Source organism: Lissotriton helveticus, chromosome 6 (genome assembly GCF_964261635.1).
Source record: "Lissotriton helveticus chromosome 6, aLisHel1.1, whole genome shotgun sequence".
NCBI classification, from domain to species: Eukaryota; Metazoa; Chordata; class Amphibia; order Caudata; family Salamandridae; genus Lissotriton; species Lissotriton helveticus.
Window position 1 is genome coordinate 1,699,563,921 of NC_136067.1, and position 24,537 is coordinate 1,699,588,457.

At 43.8% G+C, this 24,537-nt stretch overlaps 1 protein-coding gene across 2 annotated transcripts in view; it reads left to right on the forward strand.

Annotated features, from left to right (window-relative positions):
• Positions 1 to 24,537, forward strand: part of NDUFAF5 (NADH:ubiquinone oxidoreductase complex assembly factor 5) — a 174,042-nt gene that overhangs the window by 40,601 nt on the left and 108,904 nt on the right. For both annotated transcript variants that reach the window (XM_078649560.1, XM_078649559.1), the window contains 2 exons: positions 15,059 to 15,106; positions 15,228 to 15,331. In XM_078649560.1, coding sequence (XP_078505686.1) covers positions 15,059 to 15,106; positions 15,228 to 15,331 — 152 coding nt within the window. The remainder of the gene's footprint in view (positions 1 to 15,058; positions 15,107 to 15,227; positions 15,332 to 24,537) is intronic.

Here is a 24,537-nt window from a genome sequence, read left to right on the forward strand (position 1 = left end):
GAGTCCACAGTCCCCAGAGGTTAAAGTTAGATATAATCTTACTCTCTAAAGTGGTAGCTTGGTCGAGCAGTAAGGCAGTATCATAGGACAGTGTAAAGCATTTGTTGTACACACTCAGTCAGCAAAAGGTTTCACACACTCAAGAACTGAACTATAGGCCAATTGATTTTAAATCAAAATATATAGTTGTTTTATTTTAGAACCAACGGGTATCAAAATATACTTTTCTCACTATGAGTGACTTTAGGTAATTACTTTGCAGAAAGGCAATAAACTTTGTAAGTACAATAGCTACAGTGGTTGCAATAGGCAACACAATTTAACATTGAGCTCAATGGGTTTTTCCTACATAAATGCAGTTGATTACATTAAGGATTACTTTTCTAACCATAGGACTGGATCCTGGATTCAGTCCTGGGACCTAAGCTGTAAACAGTTAAGTAAAAGCGTTTTGGTTACAGTTGTGATTTTTAAAGAATATAAATGTATTTTCAATGTTGACACAGAAACCTTTCAGTGAAAACCAAGCAATGTTATCCTATGGAAGGAAATTCAAGTCACAGGTAAAGTAGGTTCTCGTTACTTTTGTAATCTAGTACTGGACTCCTAGGTTCAGTACTGGGACCTCTACCTAAGACAGGTAAGTAATTACGGTTTGATAACTGGTACGATTTTTAAAGAATATTTCTTGATTGCAAAAATCGACACTTAAAAGAAATTTCGCAGAAAAACAGTCAATGGTTTCCTATGGAAGAAAATGCAGGTAACTGGTAAATACAGTTAGGATTACTTTTGCGGTTCAGTACTGGGCTAAAAGATTCAGTACTGGCTTCTCTCCTGATCACAGGTGAGTAATTCAGAATTCGTTATTCGGCTGATTTTAAATGAGTATTTTAAAGTTTCAAAACTCCACACTTAGAAGAAATTTCAAGTGAAAACCAGTCAATGTTAACCTATGGAAGGAAAGTGAGTTATCGGCTTTTAGGTAAGTACTCGACTGGTGGAGTTAAGGTTCTGGGCATAGACTCGGGTGTCTCCCAGGGTCGGAAAGATACAGTAGTTACACTCTCAGCGGCACCGGGGCAGCCGGGTGCAGAGAGAGTAGGCCCAATGCAATCCAATGGAGGGTAGGGGGCCTTTGGTTGGTGGCTGCAAGTAAGCAGGTCACGCGACTGTGGGAGCTGGGCTCCTAGTCACTTACTCAGGGCAAGTGGGGGAAGTAGAGTAGTTGTTGCACTCCCAGCGGCACTCGGGCGGCTGGGTGCAGGGTGCTTTTGAGCAATCGGGCGCTCAATGTTATCCAATGGAAAAGTGAACAAAGGCTGCAGACTCGGGGACGGAAATTCTTCAGGTGCGACCACCACTTCGAGAGGTAAGTTGGGATCTTGGAGAAGAGGTAGGTACTCCAAGGAGGGCACAGGGGGTCGCAGGACGCCGGGTGCAGGGGTGTCTTTTGCAGCAGGGATTCGGTTCTCCTACAGAACTGTGCATAGAGACTTGAAACCTCAGTGAATTAGGGTGTGCCAAAACTCACCTCAGTACCCAAAATCCCCTTACCGAGCTAGCTACAGTGTCTCATTGGTCATTACGAACTCCCAATGTTTAGACAAACCAGAACATGAACTTAGAATACCTCAGGTCACGTGGAATACATGAACACTCTCTTTCGTTATACAATCATTTCAAACCAGAACGTGGAGTAAATGAGGACGCGTGCATATTTGAAATATTTATTTACTAATGCAGTGTTCTCAAATGCAGTATCTTAGATAATACAAGCAAACCTATTATAAGAAGCAAAGTTATCAGCATAGTTACTAGTCCATAGAATGCAAAAGGTGACAACATACTAAATATGCTGAAATGAATAGGGTTCAATAACACCTATTTCTCACCCTCCCTATCTAGCATATTATATTATATCTAAGAAGGTCTCAGTGGGTTTTGCAGGGCCGCCCCATACCTCAAGATCCTAGTGTGAAGGGATCACATCATCTTCCACCAGCTCTCTGCATGCGAACAGCGTCAAGTGTGTATCGTGTGCTGTATGCAAAGCAATATAAAACCAGATTTTGGCAGAAGCTGCATTTATGTTATGTCTAGGAAGGTGCGAAGATCAGACCTCACAACAACACTGTGTCGAGTTATCCTTGAAGGCTTCAGCACTCACTGTACAGACAAAGTTTACTAAGCAAAGCTGATATCGAGGCAATAACATATTATTCTCGTGTAAATCGCAACGCTCTTCTAGGCTGAAAGCTAAAACAACAATTATGTGTCGTGTGCAGAAGCAGCCAAAGGTAAAATGGCGTTTAAACATTTAATAAGCTCATGCTAACTTAACACGGTATATAGGCAAGCAGTAACTATATGACATCCCCCCATGATCCGAGCACGGATAAGATAAGATAAGGCAAGGGGCACATCATGAAAGCAGAGTTCAACAACGATGAGCCATGTCAAAATTTAAAAATGGTGGGAAAAAAAGTTTTCATAAGTCAATTAAAAAAATTCCAACTTGCCAATCGATTATTCACTTTCACTCAAGTCAATATGTCTGGGTGGTGAAAAATGTATGCACAATTTGCCCAAAAAATTATGTAAGTATAAAACGGGTTGTCATCAAAAACCTGGAAAGCCTTTAGGACAAGATTGAATATGCAAAATATGCAGCAACAGCCTCCAACAGGAAGTCACTGTCATCATCCGAAAACAGTTCAGCCATCCAATTTAATAGTGGGAAAGAACATACGTGCTCTTCCAGTACCGGAGCCTCTAGCACCATCAGAGGACAACTCTGTGGATCCTCAATAAAGCTCTGTGCCAAGAAATCTTGTGCTGCTGTGTGTATGTTCTAACGACCCATTAGTCCATGCATCGCTGCCAAGGCCATAATCCTTTCGTCCGAACAAAACAACTCATGAGCAACTAAGGGACTCATCAGATGATTAAAATCGCCGTCAGGAAACACCGTCTTGCAGAGACACAAATCGAGGGCCCACTCGAAATCGCAGCTCAGGCAATGAAACACAGGCTGGACACAGGTGAAAAAGGAAAATCAAAACGATAATTCATATGCCGCGCTCAAAGTCGCGTGCCATAGTACTCAAGCATCCTGTTGCGAAACAGTGCCAGGTGCGGCTGTGCGGCGTGTAACACAGGATTGGCATCCATTTCTAATAAAACAAAATATCACCAGGACGCCTGCAGCCAGCGCCAGCAAAACAGGAAATCCACCAAATAGGCTTGAAAATATAGAATGAAAGAAAGCAGGAATTACTCCAAATATCTTTTCAAATGAAGTCACGAGACCACTTCTAACTATCTTAAAAAAGTGTGCGAGGCCAGAAGTGGAGGACGCGTTAAAGATTGAATGTATCAGCTCGCTGAAATGCAACGGCTAGTCAGTATTTAAAATAGCCTGCACCTCTGTGCGGGTGTTAGCTACGTGAAGGACGAATGTTTCACGAGCCGAACTCAGGGCCACTTCTTTTTGGGACAAAAGGGCTCTTATTCTACTCATACCATTGAACTCTGCCTTCAAGGTTGGCATTTGCGGCCAGATGGAAACATCCAAGTTCCCATGCGGGGGTGGGTACAAATTTTTTTTGCAGCAAACCACTCGTTCAGATACGGTAACGACATAAGCAATACCTCTAATTAACCCACAACAATCTTCGTTATTCAAAAGTAAATAACTGCCGTTTGCCAGTAATGTGAAAGTGGGGACGATTGCGGGAACTGGAGTACCTTTCAAAACACAGGCTAAATTCGGCCGGTCTTGGTTACAAGAACCGTGCAATCGAATGTGTCTATACATCGAGTGATCTGGTGTTTCTGTGTACTCCTAGGGCACTGACTGTTATGTGCTGAATTTATCAGCTAAGATATAATCAATAAAGTTTTTCACCAAATCAATTTTCTTTCTGAAGTTTCTTGAGTATTTTATTCATACTTGTAAAGTTTTTCATTTGTAAATATGGTTTCTTTCATCTGAAATTACATATATTCAGTATACGTATTTTACATCCAATTTGTTTTTCGAATAAACAAACTGCATTCCAATGCATTTCGGCCTGGGGCCTTCATCAGGGAAATCTGTGAAACAAGAATGGTATCCATCACGAAGTGTTTCTATATACAACATGGTGTTAACTAAACAGTTGACTAACATGGTGAAAACCCTCCATGATTATGTTACTAACTTTCAGTGTCATTGAACATCAATACGATGTTACCCTTCGCTTTACGCGTTTACTGTGTGTTTGGTGTATGTAAGGAAAATAACATAAATGGCTTTTAAACTAAGCGCTTTGGCCGGTGATATAACGTGGGTATTTCATAAGTTGCTTTTGTATGATAGCTTAATACGGCAACAATGAAATGCAAGTGAATATACTAGAACGCGATAGCGTCTTACCTAAGCGGGTAGATATACTAGAACGCGGTAGCGTCTTACCTAAAGTTATGTGGACAGTTTTTAAACCAACATAACATCACGCGCTAGCGATTAAGCAAGCGTGGAGATTTAGTAAGCAGCCTACGCATAACAGTATAAGCGCGAAAAGTTAGAATTCACTATGTTGCATTAGATACGGCTAAGGTTCTTACCGAAATGCGCTGTTACAAAGTATCAAGTCTGCATTAGGAGCCGCCGTTCTCTCAACTGCAAAGTCGGCGTGTGACGTATGTGGGATGGGTTAAGCCTTAAAATAACACGCGCTACTATTAAAGGGCCAGAGTACAAAAAGAAAGTAAACCGTGTGGGTACATTAAACTCAAAAAGCGGTCATTGCGTGAAACTCACAAATACATGCACAGCACTGTACTGACACTCTTATATCAAAAACCAACTTAATTATAAATAACAGCTAAATTCTGTCCGTTCATTAATTCCATGTGGGCGTAGAGTCTGTAAATAGTATATCCAGTGGTTTTCACGTTTTAGCAAAGCTTTTTTATTGTCCGTCTCCTCATTTTTTTCCACTATTTCTAGAATGCAAGCCTTCATTTGGTTGATTTGGTGGTTATGTTCAATGAAATGGGTGGCCAGCGCTGATTTTAACACTTTGGTTCTTATGTTACTTTTGTGCTCTGTTAGTCGGATTTTGAGTTTACGTTCTGTTTGTCCGACATAAGCATGGCCGCATGGGCATTTTATCATGTATATGATGTTTTTTGTGTCACATGTACCGTTAACTTGTAACCTGATTTTATTGCCTCTCATAGGGTGGGTGATCGTGTTGCCTTCCATAATGTTATGGCAATTGCTGCAATTTCTACAAGGTGATGTTCCTTTGTATATAGTATGCAGTTTTTCCACTGATGGTTTCTTGATGATTTCTCCTATGTTTTTGGCTCTGGTGAACGCAAATAAGGGTACTTCGCTAAATACATTGTTAAAATCAGGTTCAGTCTGTAATATGCGCCAGTGTCTTTTAATAATTTTCTTGAACTGTGGGCTAGCTGTGGAATATTTACTAACACAAGTAGTTCTGTTAGCCTTTTTGCTTGTTTGTGTTGTCAATAAAGTTTTTCTGTATGTGGTGCTAGTTCTTTCCAACGCTCCCTGTAGTACTTCATCTGGATAGCCTCTTTTTTTGAATTTGTTTAACATGATTTGTGTGTGCGTCTTCGAATCTTCCGGGTCAGAGACAATTCTTTTTACTCGGAGGAGTTGAGAGTATGGAAGGTGTTGATTGAGGGGCATGGGGTGGAAGCTCTGGTAAGCTAATAGATTGTTCCGATCAGTCGTTTTGGTGTACAGGGTCGTTTCAATTTTGTCACCTATTTTCTTGACGGTTACATCCAAATAGTTGATTTCACTGTCATGTATGGTGTAGGTGAATTGTATCCTTTGATCAACAAGGTTCAGTTGTTGGATATTGGAAATTAAGCGTTCTTTGGTGTCATTCCACAAGATGAAGATATCATCAATATATCGCAGATATAGGCGTAGTCCTTGTTGCCATTGTTCTTTCTGTAAAATATGATTGTTTTCATATTGGTACATAAAGATATTAGCGTACGAAGGAGCTGCCGGATTTCCCATGGCAGTTCCTGACTTCTGTAAGTACCATTTGTCTTCCCACTTGAAAAAACTATGCATTAAGGTAAAATTGAGTAGTTCCAACAAAAATACTTTCATATTTTCTTCATATTCCTTGTGAAGTAGTGCTTCTTCTACAGCTTCTATCCCCAACAAGTGAGGAATTGACGTGTACAACGCTTGGACATCGATAGTACACATAGTTATGACCTCATTCGGTACCAATTTTATGTTGTCAAGCTTGATTAGGAAGTCCGTGGTGTCTTTGACATAAGTACTCATGGTAGTGACATATGGTTGAAGATATTTGTCAATCAGTTTTCCCACTGGTTCTTGGATGCTTCCACAGGTGGATACTATTGGGCGACATGGAGGTTTGACAGGATCTTTGTGGATTTTAGGTGTTAAATAAAATTTCGGTGTTTTCGGATAATCTGTAGTGAGATATTTTTTCATTTTGTCATCCACACATCCTTTTGAGATGCCCTCTGAGATTATGGTTTGAAGAACCGCTTGTATTTCCTTCGTAGGATTAGTGTTAAGTTCCATATACGTGTTCTCGTCCTGTAGATGCTCCACAGCTTACGATTGATAGTAGTCCATGTTCATTATGACCAGAGCGCCACCCTTGTCCGCTCTCTGACAGATAGTTCTGGGATTATCCGCTATGTTTTTAAGAATGGCATATTCTTTTTGAGTCAAGTTTTTGGTTTTGCTTTTTCTTCGGTAATTGATTTTGTTTAAATCCTGTTTGACCAGTTGCTCAAATAGATCCAAGGTCTTATGGCTTATAGGTGCCATGTATGTACTTGTAGTTGTTAAGCCTTTTAACGAGTCTTCTTTGTTGGCCTGTTGTTCTCCTACAATGTTAGAGAAAAAGTGTCGAAGTCTAAGTTTTCTCATAAGCTTGAACAAGCTAATGTTGACTTCCAGATGATTTGTATGTGCCGTAGGTACGAATGACGTGCCTTTTTGAAGAATTTTCATTTGGAGTTTTGTAAGATTGACGTCTGAAATGTTAATTACGTCAAAAATAAACGTGACATCAGGGGACGTCAAGGATGTAGCCCATTGTGTCCACCGAGGGTGCAAAGCTTTTGAATTTGGTACACTGGCTTTCGTAACTGCCTCCAAGGCAGGACACGGGGTAACAACCAACATGCATTTTCCCTGTGACAGAGCACGTTCCTTAAGAATCGCTATCTGCACAGCCGTTAAAACTTTCTCCACAGTGGAAAATCGCATTTCAGCCGAAGTGTACAAGTGTGACTTGTAAGCAATAGGTACTGTGTCTCCTTCATTAAAAGTCAGGTATGTGAAACCCACCGTCCCAGGGATGATTCTTATCACCAGGTTGGTGTGGTTGTCACGAGTCAGCAAAAATTTTGAAGCGAGCAGATCAGCCTGCAAGGATTGCAGAATGGAGTGCTCAGGCAGCCAGCATGATTTGGAAAAAGTTGGTTGTATCAAAGCATACAAAGGCTTGATACGCTGGGCATATTCCGGAATGTATGTCCTCCCAAAATTTAAAAAACCCAGTAAAGACTGTAATTTTTTCAGAGTTGTTGAAGCGCAATTGTGCGCATTTCTCCAGGAAGTGAGGAGCCAATCCTCTACCTTCATTGTTGAGCTCGTAGCCCAGGAACAACACTGTATATTCCGCAATGTGCGATTTTGCAAAATTGAATTTGTAACCCATGTCTGCAAAGCTACAAATTAAGCGGTCAACGCGACATAGATGCTCCCAAAGTTCGTCGTCTGTGAGATAAATGTCATCCACATACGAGCAAGCATCAGGGTCGACTCTCTCTAAAAGAGAGACTATGCGGGCAGTAAAAATCCCAGGACTATTCTTATAGCCCATAGGCAAACGCCGAAATTGTTTTTGGACACCGCCGCAAGTAAAGGAGGTCCATTGGGAACTCAGACCATCCAAGTGGTGGGCATAAAAACCGTTGGATATGTCAAGCGTGGTCTTAAAACGCTTACGCACTAGACTATCCACCAAGGCAGAGCCGTGAGTATTCTGTGCTGCACAGATACGCAATGCGAGTTTAAATGCCGGTAATCCAATACCAAACGATACGAACCGTCCGGCTTGGTCACAGTAAAAAGAGGGTTATTCATTGGTGACACACATGTTTCAATCACTCCCTGATATTCCAATTGTTCAAGGATTTCCGCAACGGAAGCCTTAGCTTCACGCCGAATAGGATATTGAGGTTGAGGTTGAGGCTGTGGCTGTGACCGCAAAGGAATCTCGTGGTGTGGGGAGAATTTATCTCAACCACAGTGTGTACGATACAGAGCTGGCGCTAGAGCCTTAGCCCACTCTTCTGCAAAGTACAGCGCATGCTCTTTCGAGACTGTGTGCGCGAAACTAGGGAGGATCACCTCCTCCCCTCGCGGAGCTGCGAGAACAAAAGGTGGGGGCCAGTCAGCCTCCGATAACAAAATGTCGTATGTAGACGAAAGATTTTCCCAAAATATCCCTTTTATGGTACGCTGCATGTCCCCTTCGATTAACAGGACAATTTAATAAAGTCTGTCAGGGGGAGCAACTCTAGTGTCAGCTGTTTCAACTACAACATAACGGTCAGTCGCTGTCACCTTCAGTAGTGGACGCAGGGCCTCTCGCACTATGGTAATCTCCGCCGCGCTGTCCAGCAAGGTCAGAGCCCATGTCAGATTCCGAAGCCGCGTTCTCACCATCTGTGGCATATCTCGCTGTTAACGCGGCGACCTTCTTCTTTTGAAACTGGGGTCTTTTCGGCGTCGAGCCATCCTGCTTTCCTGCACAGTCTTTTGGGCGGGGCTGGTCACATCCTTGCTGGCCACCCTGACCCCTTCCGCCTCCTCCACCACCGGTCGACGAGGCCGATGACTCCTGAAAAGAACGAGGAGAGCGTTGATCACAAACCTGAAATCGATCAGGTGATTTAATCTTCGCGCGATCGCGCAAGTCATAAACACGTTCTGTGGGGGCAGGCACGGGAGACGCAGGACGAGATTCCTGTTTCTGTTGCTGTTGCTTTCCCTGTTTTTGTTTTTTAGGCCAATTTTGTTTCTTGGGCTGAACGTCCGTGTCAGACTGCTGCCCTTGGGGTTGCGTTTTCTCTTTAGTAGAAAAAGGCTTGAGACCCCTACTATTGCGACCCACGGTTTTATAAGCCGCCACAATAATCCTCGCTAACTGATGGGGTTTTTCGGCATCTGGGATCGCCTGCAATGCATTGGCTACATGAAAGTTCACTGCATCTCCCTTGACATTAGCAAGTATGAGATCGCAAACCACATCAAAGGTGCCACACAGGCGCATGCCCAATTCAACCGCAGCCTCAGGTCCGTGCTCGTCTTGAACACGCTTAAGGACCGCAGGCTGGACAGTCATACACCTCGCATAGACCGCCGCAAATGTTCTACCCCAGGTCTCACAGTCACCGATTTCAGGGGCCAAGTCTTTGGGTAAACTAATTGTCAGAATCCTGTGTTTTTCACAATGAGTCGTGTTAGGAAATACCGCTTCCAGCTGGTCAAATTCCTCGGGAAGCCAGAAAGGAAATTCATCCTTATCCTGGGGACGCTTTCCCATTACAGCATTGACCATCACGGAACTGAGCTTCATACCACCCTGTCCCGCAGGAAGCGCCGCACCACCCGGGGCCCCACCCGGAAGATTACGGGTTATGTATTGTACCAACGCTCGAATAACGCTAATGGAGACTACATGTAGTCTACGAAGTTCAACAATGGTACAATTGCCGTGTTGAGGATGAGGTGTAAATCCAGCCAAAACAGGCCAATTTGCGCCTGGAATGGACAAAGGACCTAACCTCGGAGCTGTCAAACAATGGGGGAGGGCGCCACCAAACCAAACGCGATGCTGCCAAGTATCAATCGGTACTTCCTGTGCCCGGTACGGTGTGTACTCATTCGGCACAGGGGAGGAAGTGTACGTGTGGAACACACCTGTAGTGCCGTCCACAGCCGGGAACGTCACCCACGAATAAAAGATCTCGTAAGGGTAAGCTGTCTCCGCACTCACCACCATTATCACGGCCATGCCATCCACAGGGACATTATAACTCTGCAAATGATTGCGCACGGCAATTCGACTATGTTGCAGAATGTCCACGGCATTAGCCATGACGTCACAGAGAAAAAAACAGACAAAGTAAACTTTGTAGCACAACTGGGTAGTAATTCAAGGAAACCGTTTAGAAAGATTCAAGCTTGAAAGACCTATTTCACAAATAGGTAGGGTTTTTCCGACACCACCGTTCTCCGGAAACGACAGTGAAGGGGTTAAGGATTGAATGATGTACTACTCAAGTGTCATGTAATAAGACCACCAACGTATGGGCGCCATGTAGCAGGGATTCCGTTCTACAGAACTGTGCCTAGAGTCTTGGAACCTCAGTGAATTAGGGAGTGCCAAAACTTACCTCAGTACCCAAAATCCCCTTACCGAGCTAGCTACAGTGTCTCATTGGTCATTACGAACTCCCAATGTTTAGACAAACCAGAACATGAACTTAGAATGCCTCAGGTCACGTGGAATACATCAACACTCTTTCGTTATACAATCATTTCAAACCAGAAAGTGGAGTAAATGAGGATGCGTGCATATTTGAAATATTTATTTACTAATGCAGTGTTCTCAAATGCAGTATCTTAGATAATACAAGCAAACCTATTATAAGAAGCAAAGTTATCAGCATAGTTACTAGTCCATAGAATGCAAAAGGTGACAACATACTAAATATGCTGAAATGAATAGGGTTCAATAACACCTATTTCTCACCCTCCCTATCTAGCATATTATATTATATCTAAGGAGGTCTTAGTGGGTTTTAGCAGGGCGGTCCCATACCTCAAGATCCTAGTGTGAAGGGATCACATCATCTTCCACCAGCTCTCTGCATGCGAACAGCATCAAGTGTGTATCGTGTGCTGTATGCAAAGCAATATAAAATGCGCCTAAAGCCAGATTGTGGCAGCAGCTGCATTTATGTTATGTCTAGGAAGGTGCGAAGATCAGACCTCACAACAACACTGTGTCAAGTTATCCTTGAAGGCTTCAGCACTCACTGTACAGACACAGTTTACTAATCAAAGCTGATATCAGAGCAATAACATATTCTCGTGTAAATCACAACGCTCTTCTAGGCTGAAAACTAAAAAAACAATTATGTGTCGTGTGCAGAAGCAGCCAAAGGTAAAATGGTGTGTAAACACTTAATAAGCTCATGCTAACTTAACACGGTATATAGGCAAGCAGTAACTATATGACAAGGGGTCCCTAGGCTGCAGGCATCGTCTGGTTAGTCGAGGAGGGTCTTTGGGCACTGGACTTCGGGTCCCAGTCGCCGGGGGGATGTCCACGTGGTCTTGGGTCACTCAGGCACAGGCCGGGCTTGGCGGGTGCAGAGTGGGCTGGATTCGCAGTTCCTGGCTGGCACCAGGAGTATTGCTGTTGGAGAAGAACCACTGCTCGTGGGAGTCCCAGCCTTTTGGAAGGTTCAAGCCAGGCAGGTCCTCCGGAGTTGTCGAGGTTGCTGTCAGCAGGAGACGCCAGAGTTTCACAGGTAGAGAAGAGCAAACAATATCCCAACTGGTACTATTTGGGAGACAATTAAGTATGTATGCTACAAGCATTACTATAACCGAAAAAAGGAGACTGAGAACAATTTAAAGTTTAGATTTGTTATTCATCATATATTAAACGTGAGGAGGAAAAAAAAAACAATAAACAGTTACACAGTTTATGGCAGCACTGTATGAACAAATCAAAAACGACCCGATTGTACTTGGTGCTCTGGTATGTGCAGGTGACATAGGTGGCGACGCAAGTAACAAAAAACGGACAGCGTGAGCGGCGCAAGGTAAGTGACCTGGAGAAGCTCACAAAAGGCGGTATGCCTTTGAAGCTTCCCCTGCCATCCTGGGGGAAGCTTGGCACCTCGTCCCAGGATGTGCATTGTTCCAGGCCCCCGAAAGCTGCAGGCTCTTGACCCAGGGGTCCAGAAACATGTCTGGTGGTGGCAACCTCGGTAGCCACACAGTCAGGACACTGGGAGTTGGTTAGATTTCAGGGGGCATCTCTAAGACGCCCTCTGTCGTGTATTTTACATTAAATCCCACACTGGCATCAGTGCGGGTTTAATGTACTGAGCAGTTTGATATCAAACTTCTCAGTCTTCAATGAAGCCATCATGGTGCTGTGGAGTTCGTAATGGCGACCTCCCAGCACCATATACTCTTAAATGGCAGCACTGCACTTACAGTGCCCACGAATGGCCCTGGGTACTGTAGAGGCACAGGGCTCGTGCACCTGTGCCCACACCACTGGCATAGGGCACCCAGCTAGAGGGGTGACTGGATGCCAGGGCAGTGAGGATGGCACACGGGGATGAGTACCATGTTGACTCTCTGTTTAGTTCTGTACTTGGACACTCAGCCTGCAAAGGCAGTGTTTGGGTGTCAGGGTACAGGGCCCCTAAGGGTGGCACAATAAGTGCTGCAGCACTTAGGGGTCTTCTCTGGTCACCATGCCCTGGGTAACTAGGGTACCATTTACTAGGGGCTGACAGGTGGCCAGAGATGCCAATTGGGTTTTAGTTTCAACTCCGCTTTAGGGAAGGAACATCGGCCCTGGGCACCTGGTTGGCAGGAGCCCAGGGCACACTCAGTCAAAGCACATCAGCAATTCAGCAAAAAGTGGGGGCATAACCATGCAAGAAAGATGGCACTTTCTCACATGCAGTACCAAAACATGCTTCAAAAAGATTGTTTTTATTGATCCACATCTCAGATTAGATTAGACTCCCTACCCCAGACCTCTGAACCTCAGTAGCTCAGCCTAGTATATTTCTGCCTTGTTGATTTGAAATACCCACTTGCATTTTGTGCTCCTTGCTGACAAAGTGGCACACTTCTAGAATGCCGATCAATTTCAAAAATATCTGTACTAAAAGATTATACTTCATTTTATGAAGTGCTTTGTGACTTCCCCACATATCCTCAAGGATCTACCAGCCATTAAATAATCACATTCAATAAAATACTTATCTAGAAAAGTTGTGTGCGATCGTCGTTTTGCTTCATTGATTACATGTACATAGATGTGCCACATGGCAACTAACCACCTCTTAGTATTTGGGAATCTTCCTTTCAGAGAGTAAGGTTTTCACATACAGGTCTGTCGCTTATTCTCTTCCGTACAAAGTGAAATAAGGATATGTGCATCTGTGCTGGTCATTATTCTAGATTAATCTGGGAGGCAGTTGAGTGCAGTACTTCAGGATATTAGGGGGGGGGTGCTGCCACAATCAATAAAAGAGCAATTTGACAGAAACGCAGAGCACTTATTTACCTAGTAGTGGCTCTTCACACGCCAAGAATGAATCCCTTGTACATTATAAATATGAGTACAACACGTTATGCTCTACAGAGGTAAAAAAGAAGAAATAATATAGTTCTGCCAGCATCATTGCACTATACTATTCGGTCAAACGGTAACTATCAGAGCTACAGCTTACCTTAAAATTTTACAAACTAGCACATTGTGTTATAACCTTTACTATGCAATTCATTGATTTCTGTCATATATGATTGTACATTTTTCTACCTGACAAGATGACCAATTAGGCGCTTAAAATTGTTTTTATGTGGTTTTTCAATGACAATCCATATGATATTTTTGGAATCCATGGCAAAAAATGGTAAAACAATCAACTGCATTAAAAAATATATCTCTACCCCCTTCGACTTAATATCCAACATAACCGTTCACTTTTATTGTTCAGGTACTGTGTTGTGGGAGAGCAACCGTATGATGGAATGGTTATATTTAATACACCAGGTACTCGAAAATGCTTCCACTGCGCACACCACTGATTTTGGCGCCCATTCTTACACCATCAAACATAGTACTTTGTGGTACTTTACACTCTCCATTTCTGCCTAGACTTTTCTTATTGCAGCACTTATATTTATATTCAAACTTTAATAGTGTTTTATTGGATAGTCCTTTTTAGGAAAACCACCCACTTATTTTTAATTTCTACATAAACAATTCTATCTTTTCTAACAACTGATGTTGAAAGTCATTTTATTTTTCGTGAGTTTTTACAAAAGTTTAATTTTGTTTTTGCTCTACAAGAGTACTGTAACATTTTACTCCCCCCCCCCCCCCCCCCCCTTTGCAAAGGTCTGCCATTAATTTCACCTGATGTAAAAGACTGATTGAGGCAAGCATGGTAATAGTATTACAACATTTTAACCTCCATAATTTGCTTCACTGCTTCCCTTTGCTGTGAAATCTGAATGTAAGTGATGGTGTCGATATATACAGTGAAAAGAATGGCTCAAAGGCGATTCGACAGTGGTGAAAGATTTAGACAGTAGTTAATTAGAATTGAGCCATCATGGAAAACTGCGCCATGTCTTGCGCTGTGTTGTCGACGATGTTTCGATCCTCGTCGAAATCTGAATGTAACTGATGGGCAACCTACGTACATGATAGGTAATGCATTCTTGTGTGGGGGCTGGTCATTTTTATTGTAGCCCGCCTGCCAAACTAAGTGCTAGACAAAAAAAACAAAGAATAAATTCCTTGTTTGACACCTGGATATACTTTGGAGTGCTAGAAATATTAGGGAGCTAATATATATATATATATATATATATATATATATATATATATATATATATATATATATATATCCTTTCTGCTAAGAATAAAACTGCAAATGATGTACCAGATACGTCAGTAATAATTTGAGCATTGTAGCCCGTCTAGGGTTAATGGCCAACTGCAAAATAACACTGGTTGATCTTTTTTTGTTGCCCTCTTTGTGTGTTTCTTTTATAGACAATCTCAATACTTTCTCCAGTGTCCATGGTATTAATGCTGCGTAGTAACTACGATGCTTGTTATTCATTATAATGTTACATGAGTTGTGAATTTTTTTCAAAACTTTTTTCCCTTTTTGGCACCTTATTTAGGAAACGGTTGAAAACCTTTTTGCAGTGGATATTTCGGAAAATGCACTGGTATGTTGCCTCTTGTTTCCAATGTTTTGTACTTTTAATACATATAAAGATTATAATGAGAACTTGAAAAGAAACACAGTATGTACAGGGAACATATGTATTTTGCTATATTCTTCTTTAGAAAAACGTAGTGAAAACTGAAATTCCAACTTCCTGCGTCGTAGCTGATGAAGAATGTCTTCCTTTCAAAGAAGACGCATTTGATCTTGTTGTTAGTAATTTAAGGTAAGGAACAATTTACATTCAAGTTTAATTGAAAAGCAATTCTCACTGTGGCACGACCTTTTAAACGAAACCCTAAGCTCAATTCCTGCATAACGGTTTTGTATGCGCTTTAAACGACTTTCCATTAGTATAATTTTATTTGTAGGGCTGAATAGTAGCAGCAGTTATGACAGTAGTGAAACTCCTAATTTTCAAATTGGTTAATGCAAGCTATATTGCTGGTATAACATAAAATAAAAAACATGATTAAGAAACAGATCTTTAGTGCAAATTGTCCCATACTGAATGAATGTTTTAACCAATCGATGTAAGACAAGGATTTTAACAAATCACCGATAATGTTTATGGGCCTTATTAGGAGTTTGGCGGTCTTCCGGTAGGACCGCAGCCATGGCAGTCCCAGTTAGACCGCCAAGCCCTTGGTCTCCCGCCCGCCGAATTCCGATAGGAATCCATCGCTGGTGGTGCAGTGGTGGGAATGTTTGGCTCATAGGAGAGCCTAAACAGCTTACCACTGGCGTGACAGCGCCTCCAGCACGCCTATGCACGGTGTGGCATGCACCATGTCATGCATGCCACAGGGTGCACGCATGACCATGCACTTTTAGGGGGCCAAATCGTGTGCCCCTTGCACACACACCCCAGGCCAGATTTGCCCAGGGGCCCTGTTGCGGGCCCCTTTATATGCCTTTCCACCAAGCATTTCATGGTTCGGTCTCCACCATGAAATGCTTTGTGGAAGGCGGGTCGTAATCTGCTCGACGGTGCAAGCATCGGCGCTGCTGCAATTCCCGCCTGCTTTCCCCACTGCCGCAAGATCCTGGTGGTGGCGACCGTCCCACTGCCACCATCGTAATCGGACGGATGTCCCAACGATGGCAGCGGTCAGACAGCCTGTGTGATTGAGCAGAATATTGCGCAAGACCTAGCAGGGCGTACCAAAACAACACATTTTACTGTGAGAAAACACCTCTTTGCAGAAGTTAAACAAATTATTCATTGCTGTATTTAAAAAAAAAAAAAAGTTTTTTTCCCAATTATGGATTTCAGGCAGTTTTAAAGGTCGATTTTGCAGTTTCAGTGAATCAAAACGCACATGCACATATCACTTATCATAACTCCCCTGAACACCCATGCCAGTTCTGAAAGCATCTTCCACGTCTGGTGTTCGCATCTAGATATATTTTGTTTTAACAGTTTCTTTCTGGTCTCTTTCAACCATAGGCAAAGAATTCTACTGTGTGTGGGTATTTCTGTACCTAAATGAAGTCTTCATGGTCTCTTAGCATGTGGGATTTTGATACAAACGTCAGTGAGCTCCAAAGTTTTTATTTTGTGGTTCTGAAATTCTGGACCCTACTGTTGTCCCTGTATCGAGGCCCGATATCCGTGTCCCGAAACATCAACGTACCATGACGAATTTGGTGTCGACGAACCGATAATGATTAGGACATCATTCCTATGTATTTGCGTCATGATCGAGGCATGCTAACACCCCTGAATCGTAGTTTCCGTCCCAACCCCCAGACTCCATTTTGTAAACGGTATCCATCTTGTGTCTTGCCCTCATGATAAGTCAATTAAAGGTCGAGCTTGATCTAAAAGGACACATCCACCTTCCCTGACTTCCCCCTGACCTGTCCCAACTGACTCCCTTGCCTCCAGCCAAACCTGTTTAGGCAGCTCCTCACCCAGTGGCCAAACCCGATAGCATCAATGTACAACATACCATAAACCATTCACCGCGCACAGATCATGTTTTCTACACACATACACACCTGTCCACGCTCCCTGTTTATGGCCAGTTTTATGACTAGGAGGTGCCTTCCTTTATTGGGGCTTCACCGATATCTGATGGGAGTTCCGGGCTTGGCTGAGTAATCTATCACGAATTTGACATCTAAAATACGGGCTTGCCTACATGACTTCGCTCTTCTGTATTATTGTAGAAATGTGTATATCCATATCATAAACTCAAGAATTCTTGCCTGCAGCTATTATTTTTGTATATAAGGAGAAGGCTGGTTCTGTAAAAACTAACAGTCTCCTGAGAACACATGACCCGTGTTTGTCGTGCTTCTAGGACACCTGTTACTTGGTAGCTATCAATAAAACTTGATCTCTGACTCGACTAGAAGACTCCGTGTTTCTGTGGTCCGGAACAGGGAGAACTCAGAGGTCTTCGGGTGTTATCCCCTGGCACCAAACGGGTTCCTAAAAACCCGTTACCTCAGTTGGCGCCCAACTCGGGGCGGTATCAAGCGGCGACGGTCCAAGCCAGATGTTCGTGAGGAGCTTCGTGTGAAAATTCCGGAGGACGGCCAGCCACTTCAGCAACCCCTGTATGTCGACGTGGTTCCGAAGGTCTTTGCTGCGAGGTTCCCCGCGTCCCGACGGCTACGAAGGACTGCTGCCCTGACTATCGCCTTGTTTTGGACCCAGTGATCCTTGGTAGAGCGAAACGATAGACGAGTCTTCTAGCGACGTCACCGATCTTCAAATACTTCAGTTAAGTATAAGTGGAGCGTCTCCCAGTCCTTAGTTTGTCCTTAGTTTTTGGTATCCTTGAGATACGCCTTGATTTGGTACTTGCAAGCCCCTAAGCCGAAGGACTTGTGTTTTCACGAGAAATATCGTAATCGATAATCCTTTGAAGTTTGAAGCTAGACTAGTGAGCAAAGATGCCTGGTTTTAGCAGACTTGGAAACTTGTTTTGTCTTGGTTGTAGAAAGGACTCCCGATTAGAGGATTCCTGTCCGGTTCCTCCGATTGGAACTCCAACATATGAGCTCTACGTAAAGCACGGCGTAGGTCCTATCACATATAATGAAGTGTGGATAAAATACACCAGCAAGGATGGTGTTTTAAAATGGCCCCAATATGGTAGTTTCGACTCAGAAATATTAGATAACCTAGAGGTCAAATTATTTAAGAGAAAAGCCCGGCCGGCGATGTTTGACTCTTTTCGCTTATGGCGCAAAGAAGCCAAACAGAAAGAAATAAAGTTAGCAAAAAGGAATAAAAGAGGTATGTCAATGGTGCAAGCTGCCGTTGCATACAGGGATAACGAGGAAGAGCAAGAAAACGAACAAATACTTAGTAGCAAGAAACTAGCAGTAGATAAATGCTACCCGATGTTACCAAATAAGGGACAAGGTCAAGAGGAAAGATCCGAGAAAGATCCATTAATGTCCCACTTATTAAGCTCACCTCCACCGTATGCGTTAGACGCTACTACAACGCCAAAGCGTTTTTCTATACCACGACCCCGGCGCACGAAACACATCTCTTGCACACACGCCAGCTACTCTTCAGCTGGTTCCTACTTCTCCGGCGCAGCCTTCTCAAAGGCCGCCATCTTTGCTACATACTCCATCTACTTCTACCACTTTGCCTACAGCTCCAACTGTTCCCTATGATACTACGTTTGTCACTGTTTCAACTTCCTCTACTATTGCCTCTACTTCTTCTTTGCCTCAGCCTGTTTTTTCCGATGCACTTGCTCCTCCGCAAGCTTCTCCTTCTATTAGACAAAGAGTGACAGGTACCGTCACTGGTCTGCTTTCACCTTTCTTCGGGTCGCCTAGAACGACCCCTAAAACAGAACATAGACAGTTGCGTAGTCAACTGCCTGATTACGCGGAAAGACGAGTGCTGAATGAATTAGCACGCCAATGGATTACGGATACTGTTAGATATGATGTTCAGTCTGTTATGGAAGTTTTCCGTCAATGGAATGCACCCACTCAGAGATACGTATTCGAAGAAATGTGTGTATATCTAGGCGAAGATGTAAAGACAAATGATCCCAAATATACAATGAACGAACTATGGCGTACACGCTTTAAGTTCTATGAAGGTATGATTATAGGTGCAGATGTTGAGAAAGCAATAGAGTTATTGATCTCTTATAGGAGTAAGGGAAACGTCTCTAGATCATGTTACGAAGACGATGCACCAGACGGGAAAAGAGCGAGACAGTACCCCTTGAGAGAGGTTCCTCCGGTTTGGAGGGAAGGTGATGCGAATGCGAATCCACCGATTCTGCCTCATTTCCAGCGTGTATGGGTACATGTCCCCTGGAAAAGATCCGATGTCTTAGCACTAAAGCAGACATTGCCTGATCCTCGTAAAAACCCGACTGGGTATTATAAGGAGTTATCGCAAACTGCAAGCTCATGTATAATGAATTTAGCGGACATAGACATGTTGTTCGGGAACGTTGTTCCACATCCTCTATGGAGCAAAATACGTCATACGAACCATGACCAAGAACTAGGTGACTCATGGGCGAACATTGCCGCTATCGATGCTAGACAAATTGGTGGTTCTAAACCTGAGCCGTTAATAGCTGAACTTCCTGGTAGAATTATCGCGTACATGAAAACGATAATGCCTGAGGTACGCGTAAACTGGGACAAGCTATCTGCGTGCAAGCAGAAGAAAGATGAGAATGTGTCTGACTTTTTCACAAGATTTGAGGAGACTTTCACCGATCATAGTGGTCAGGATATGGCTACCGAGGGTGGTCAAAGATTGTTTGTAGACAAGTTCGTACATAATTTAATCCCTGAACTGTGTAATAAACTAAAAGATTCAGAGAGTGCTTGGGCTGTCTCTACGTCGGCTCAAATTTTAGCTACAGCCCAGTACTATGAAAATAGGCGCAAAGACGAGCTAGATAAAGTCGACAAAAAGACGAAAGATTTAAAAACTAAAGTTCTTCTCCAGCAAGCTTATCCGCCTCGTACGGCTAGTCAGCCCAATTATCAACCACAACAGCAGTATTCGAGAAACGCGCATGGAAACGAGTTTTCCCACCAGCGTATTGCTTATGGCCCGAATCAATGTGCGTATTGCAAGGAAGAGGGTCACTTTAAAAGTAATTGTCCGGCTCTTGCGCGACGTCTGAGCGGTGCTTCAGGTGTAAGGGGAAGAGGTGTTCAACATGCCCCTAGAGGTAGGGGCCGTGGTAATTTCACGCAGAATACAACTTCTTTTCCGCCTCAGAATTCGATGAACAGCTTTGACCAACAGAATAATGCATCATCTAGGTCAGCTCAGTACTATGCTGACGACTATTACACCGAACACGAAAATGAGGGTAATGATTGCTAGGACAGCCATGGACAAAGAGAGGGAGTTGTTTCAGTTCCAGTAGATCAGAATGGACCTTATGTCGAGGTGATCGCCTCAGGAGTGTCAGAGCCATTTCTGCTGGATACTGGTGCTACAAAAAGTTCTATCATGCACTCAAAACTTCCTGGCGCACCTTTGTCCGGCGAAATGAATGTTTCAGTAGGTTTCTCTGGCGCCCCTGTTAGAAACCCGATCTCCAGTCCTGTATCTCTTTCTATTGGCCCATGCGAATTAGAGGCACCCCTCATTCTTACCACAGGTTGCGGTGAAAATTTGTTAGGTTTGTATTTACTAAAAAGGTTATATGCGACTTTGTACTGTTCACCATTGGGAGTACAGCTTACTTTAGGTAAGAAAATAGTTTCTCCAATGTATGTGTCAAAAGAAAATATTGCAACTGAATTGTCGTGTCTTCCTGATGTACTCTGGGCAAAGGGTTCTAATGATGTAGGTCGTTTGGAGATAGCACCATATGTCATAACGTTGAAAGACAACGTTAGGTTGCCACGTATTCCCCAATACAAAATATCTAGCGAATGTGAAAAGGCGTTATTGACGATTGTCTATGACCTGATTGATAAAGACGTCATCGAAGAAACAACAGGAAATGTTTGTAACAGTCCAGTCTTACCGGTTTTAAAACGTACCGATCCTTCACAGCCCCCTGTGTATAGGTTCGTGATCGACCTCAGAGAAGTGAACAAGATAGTTATCCCACAGTTTCCAGTTGTCCCCGATATTACTGCTTTATTGACGATGGTTCCAGCTTCAGCAAATTGGTTCTCGGTAAACGACCTGAAGAACGCTTTCTTCAGCATCCCGATTGCTGAGGAGAGTAGAGATATTTTCGGATTTAATTTAGGAGGACGAAGTTTCCGCTTCAAGTGCGCTCCTCAAGGCTATTGAGAGAGCCCATCAATATTCAGTCAGGCCCTGAAAACACAACTAGACACGATCATTCTACCGAATGGTTCAACTCTGATTCAGTATGTAGACGATCTGCTGATCGCTGCAGACACTGAAGAGATTTGCAAGAAAGCTACGTTATCATTATTGCATCACTTATGTGATATGAAGCACAAAGTCTCTCTTTCCAAACTACAATTTTGCCGACAAGAAGTAACCTACTTAGGTCACATCTTGTCGAAGGAGGGAAGGAGACTGACACCAGAAAGAATACAGGCAATCGCAGAACTGAGTGCCCCAAGGACACAGAGAGAGGTTCGAGCCTTCTTGGGCATTACATCGTACTGTAGACAATGGATACCGAATTTCTCACTACTAGCTAAACCCTTGCTGGCACTACTCTGCAAAGACACGCCAAATCCTATGCCTTGGTCTGAAGATTGCCAGACGAGTTTCCACGAGTTGCGTGATGCATTGTGTTCGGCTCCTGTGTTGGGAAACCCCAACTACAGCAAGCCTTTTACATTATATGTCCATGAGAAGGAAGGTTGTGCCTTATCAGTTTTAACACAACATTTTGGGGACAGACAGCGCCCATGCGCGTATTTTTCGGCAACTCTAGACCCTGTGGCTAAAGCCCTACCAAGTTGTCTGAGGGCTACCGCCGCAGCAGCTGTCTGCATTCGACAATCCGCTGGATTAGTCATGAATAATACTCTGATCGTTATGGTTCCACATGCAGTAGACATTTTACTAAACAGGACGAAGACACAACACCTTACCAGCGCTCGACTATCCAGTTACGAACTTACACTGCTAGCAAGTCACATCCACATAAAGAGGTGTGATACACGGAACCCCGCAACCTTATTACCCATCCCGACAGGAACAGACGAGATTGATAAACATGACTGCTGTTTTAGGACAGAAGAAGAGACAAAAGGGAGAGTAGACTTACAGGACACTCCCCTTCCTGAATGCAACAATACTTTATGGGTTGATGGTTCATGCTTCAAGTTGCCGAATGGTGATACGACTGCAGCATATGCCGTAACGACATTACACACCATTATAGAGACTGCGCTCATTTCCCATAATTCTGCACAAGCTGCAGAGCTAATTGCGCTTACCAGAGCATGTGTGCTAGCGAAAGGAAAGCGAGTGAATGTGTACACTGACAGCCAATACGCCTTTGGTGTGGCTCACAGTTTTGGGAGATTGTGGCGTGAACGTGGATTTCTTACGTCACATGGTGCAAAGATACAACATGGTCAGCTAGTTAATGAGCTCCTCCAGTCACTGACCTTGCCACTACAAGTTGCCATTATAAAATGCAGTGCACACAAAAAGATTCAGGATGATGTTGGCCGCGGGAATGCATTTGCAGACGAGGTTGCGAAAGAGACTGCAAGGAACACAATGAGTCTGATGTATGTTGTAGGTCCCGCTAGATGGATTACTGATGTGGGAATGTGTGAGGACACCATTGAAAGCGTGAAATCTATACAAGCCGAGGCAACTGAGAAAGAGGTGAATGAATGGAGAGAAAGTAAGGGTAGATTAGATACGAATGGTTGTTGGGTCGAATTGTCAGAACACCAGCGATGGTTATTGCCTAACGCCTATGTACTTGCAGTAGTAACAATGGCTCACGGATTTGCACACATCAGTTCGAGAGGAATCTGTAAAGTATTGGCCCCAGTATGGCAAAATAGCAATATCCCGAAATATGCAGAGAATGTGGTCAGAAAACTGTATGGTGTGTTTGAAGTACAATCCCGGTAGGGGAACCCCAACTCCAGCTGGTCATTTTGCGCCTCCAACGTATCCGTTCGAGGTTTTGCAGCTCGATTTCATTCACATGGAGAGATGCAACAATCTGAAGTATGTGCTCGTTGTTGTTTGCGCTTTCTCCAGGTGGGTGGAAGCGTACCCCCTTAAGGACAATACCGCCTTGTCAACTGCCAAAGCCCTTGTCAAAGAGTTCTTCCCGAGATTTGGCATGCCTAGAATCGTCTGGAGTGATAATGGAAGTGAATTCGTAGGACGCGTGATGAAGAGAGTGTGTGAGTGTTTAGGCATCCAACAAAAATTCCACTCTGCGAATCACCCCCAATCAGCTGGATTAGTAGAGTGCTACAATGGCACTTTAAAGCTCAAATTAGCCAAAATCCAAGCCTGCACAGGTCTTAAATGGCCTGACGCCTTGCCCCTAGCACTCTTGTCAACCAGAATGACAGTCCATTCCAGATTAGGACTTAGCCCCCATGAGATAGTGTTTGGCCGCCCAGCCAACGTCTGGGGCGTGCCAAGGCCAAACAAACTTAGCGAAATAGAGCACCCCGTACTGCTTGACTATTTGTGCGAATTGACAACTAAATTGCGTGTTTTACACCAACAGGTTCACAGTTCCTCTCCGCCAGCCTCTGACGATCCAGGTCACTCCATCGCACCCGGCACGTGGGTCTTGGTGCGGAACTTCCAGCGCACAAACAACGGACAGCCGAGGTGGACCGGACCTTATCTGGTACCTCTTTCCACGAGATCAGCGGTTCGGGTGGAAGGCAAAAAGAACTGGGTGCACGGGACCCATTGTAAACGGGTCCCTCTGCCCCTTCCATACGACCGGTGGGTCAACGAAGGAATTGCAGACTCCGAGACAGAATCCATACCTCGTTTCATCCCTTTCAGCGATGCACGTCTAAAAGAAACTGGTACCGAAAAGGAGAGTGATCATATTTTACAAGGATTTGTGCCACAGTCTATGCAGTTGGACACTACCGAACCTGAGACATTGTTTGAAGACCACACCGTGCCAGGAAAACGACGGTACAATTTAAGGTCTAAATGAAGAGACTAAATAAAAACGAACAAATGTGATTTTCCCTTCCCCCAAGAACTATTTTTGATTTTTCAGCTCTCTCACTCTCAGGAAACTTGCTCATTTTTGATTTTCGAACCGCCATCCGGTTCTGCTGCTAGGGTCGCGGTTGAAGGCTGGGGAGTGCAACTGGGGACGTTTAGGTCAACGGTTCTGGTTGGTCCAAGGGAGTTACCCCGGACTGAACAGAGCGCACCCCCTGGCAGAACCAACCTACCACCGCGGGCAGCAACTAGAGGATGGAGTTTCCTAGGGTAAAGAGACCTACCACACTCACGAA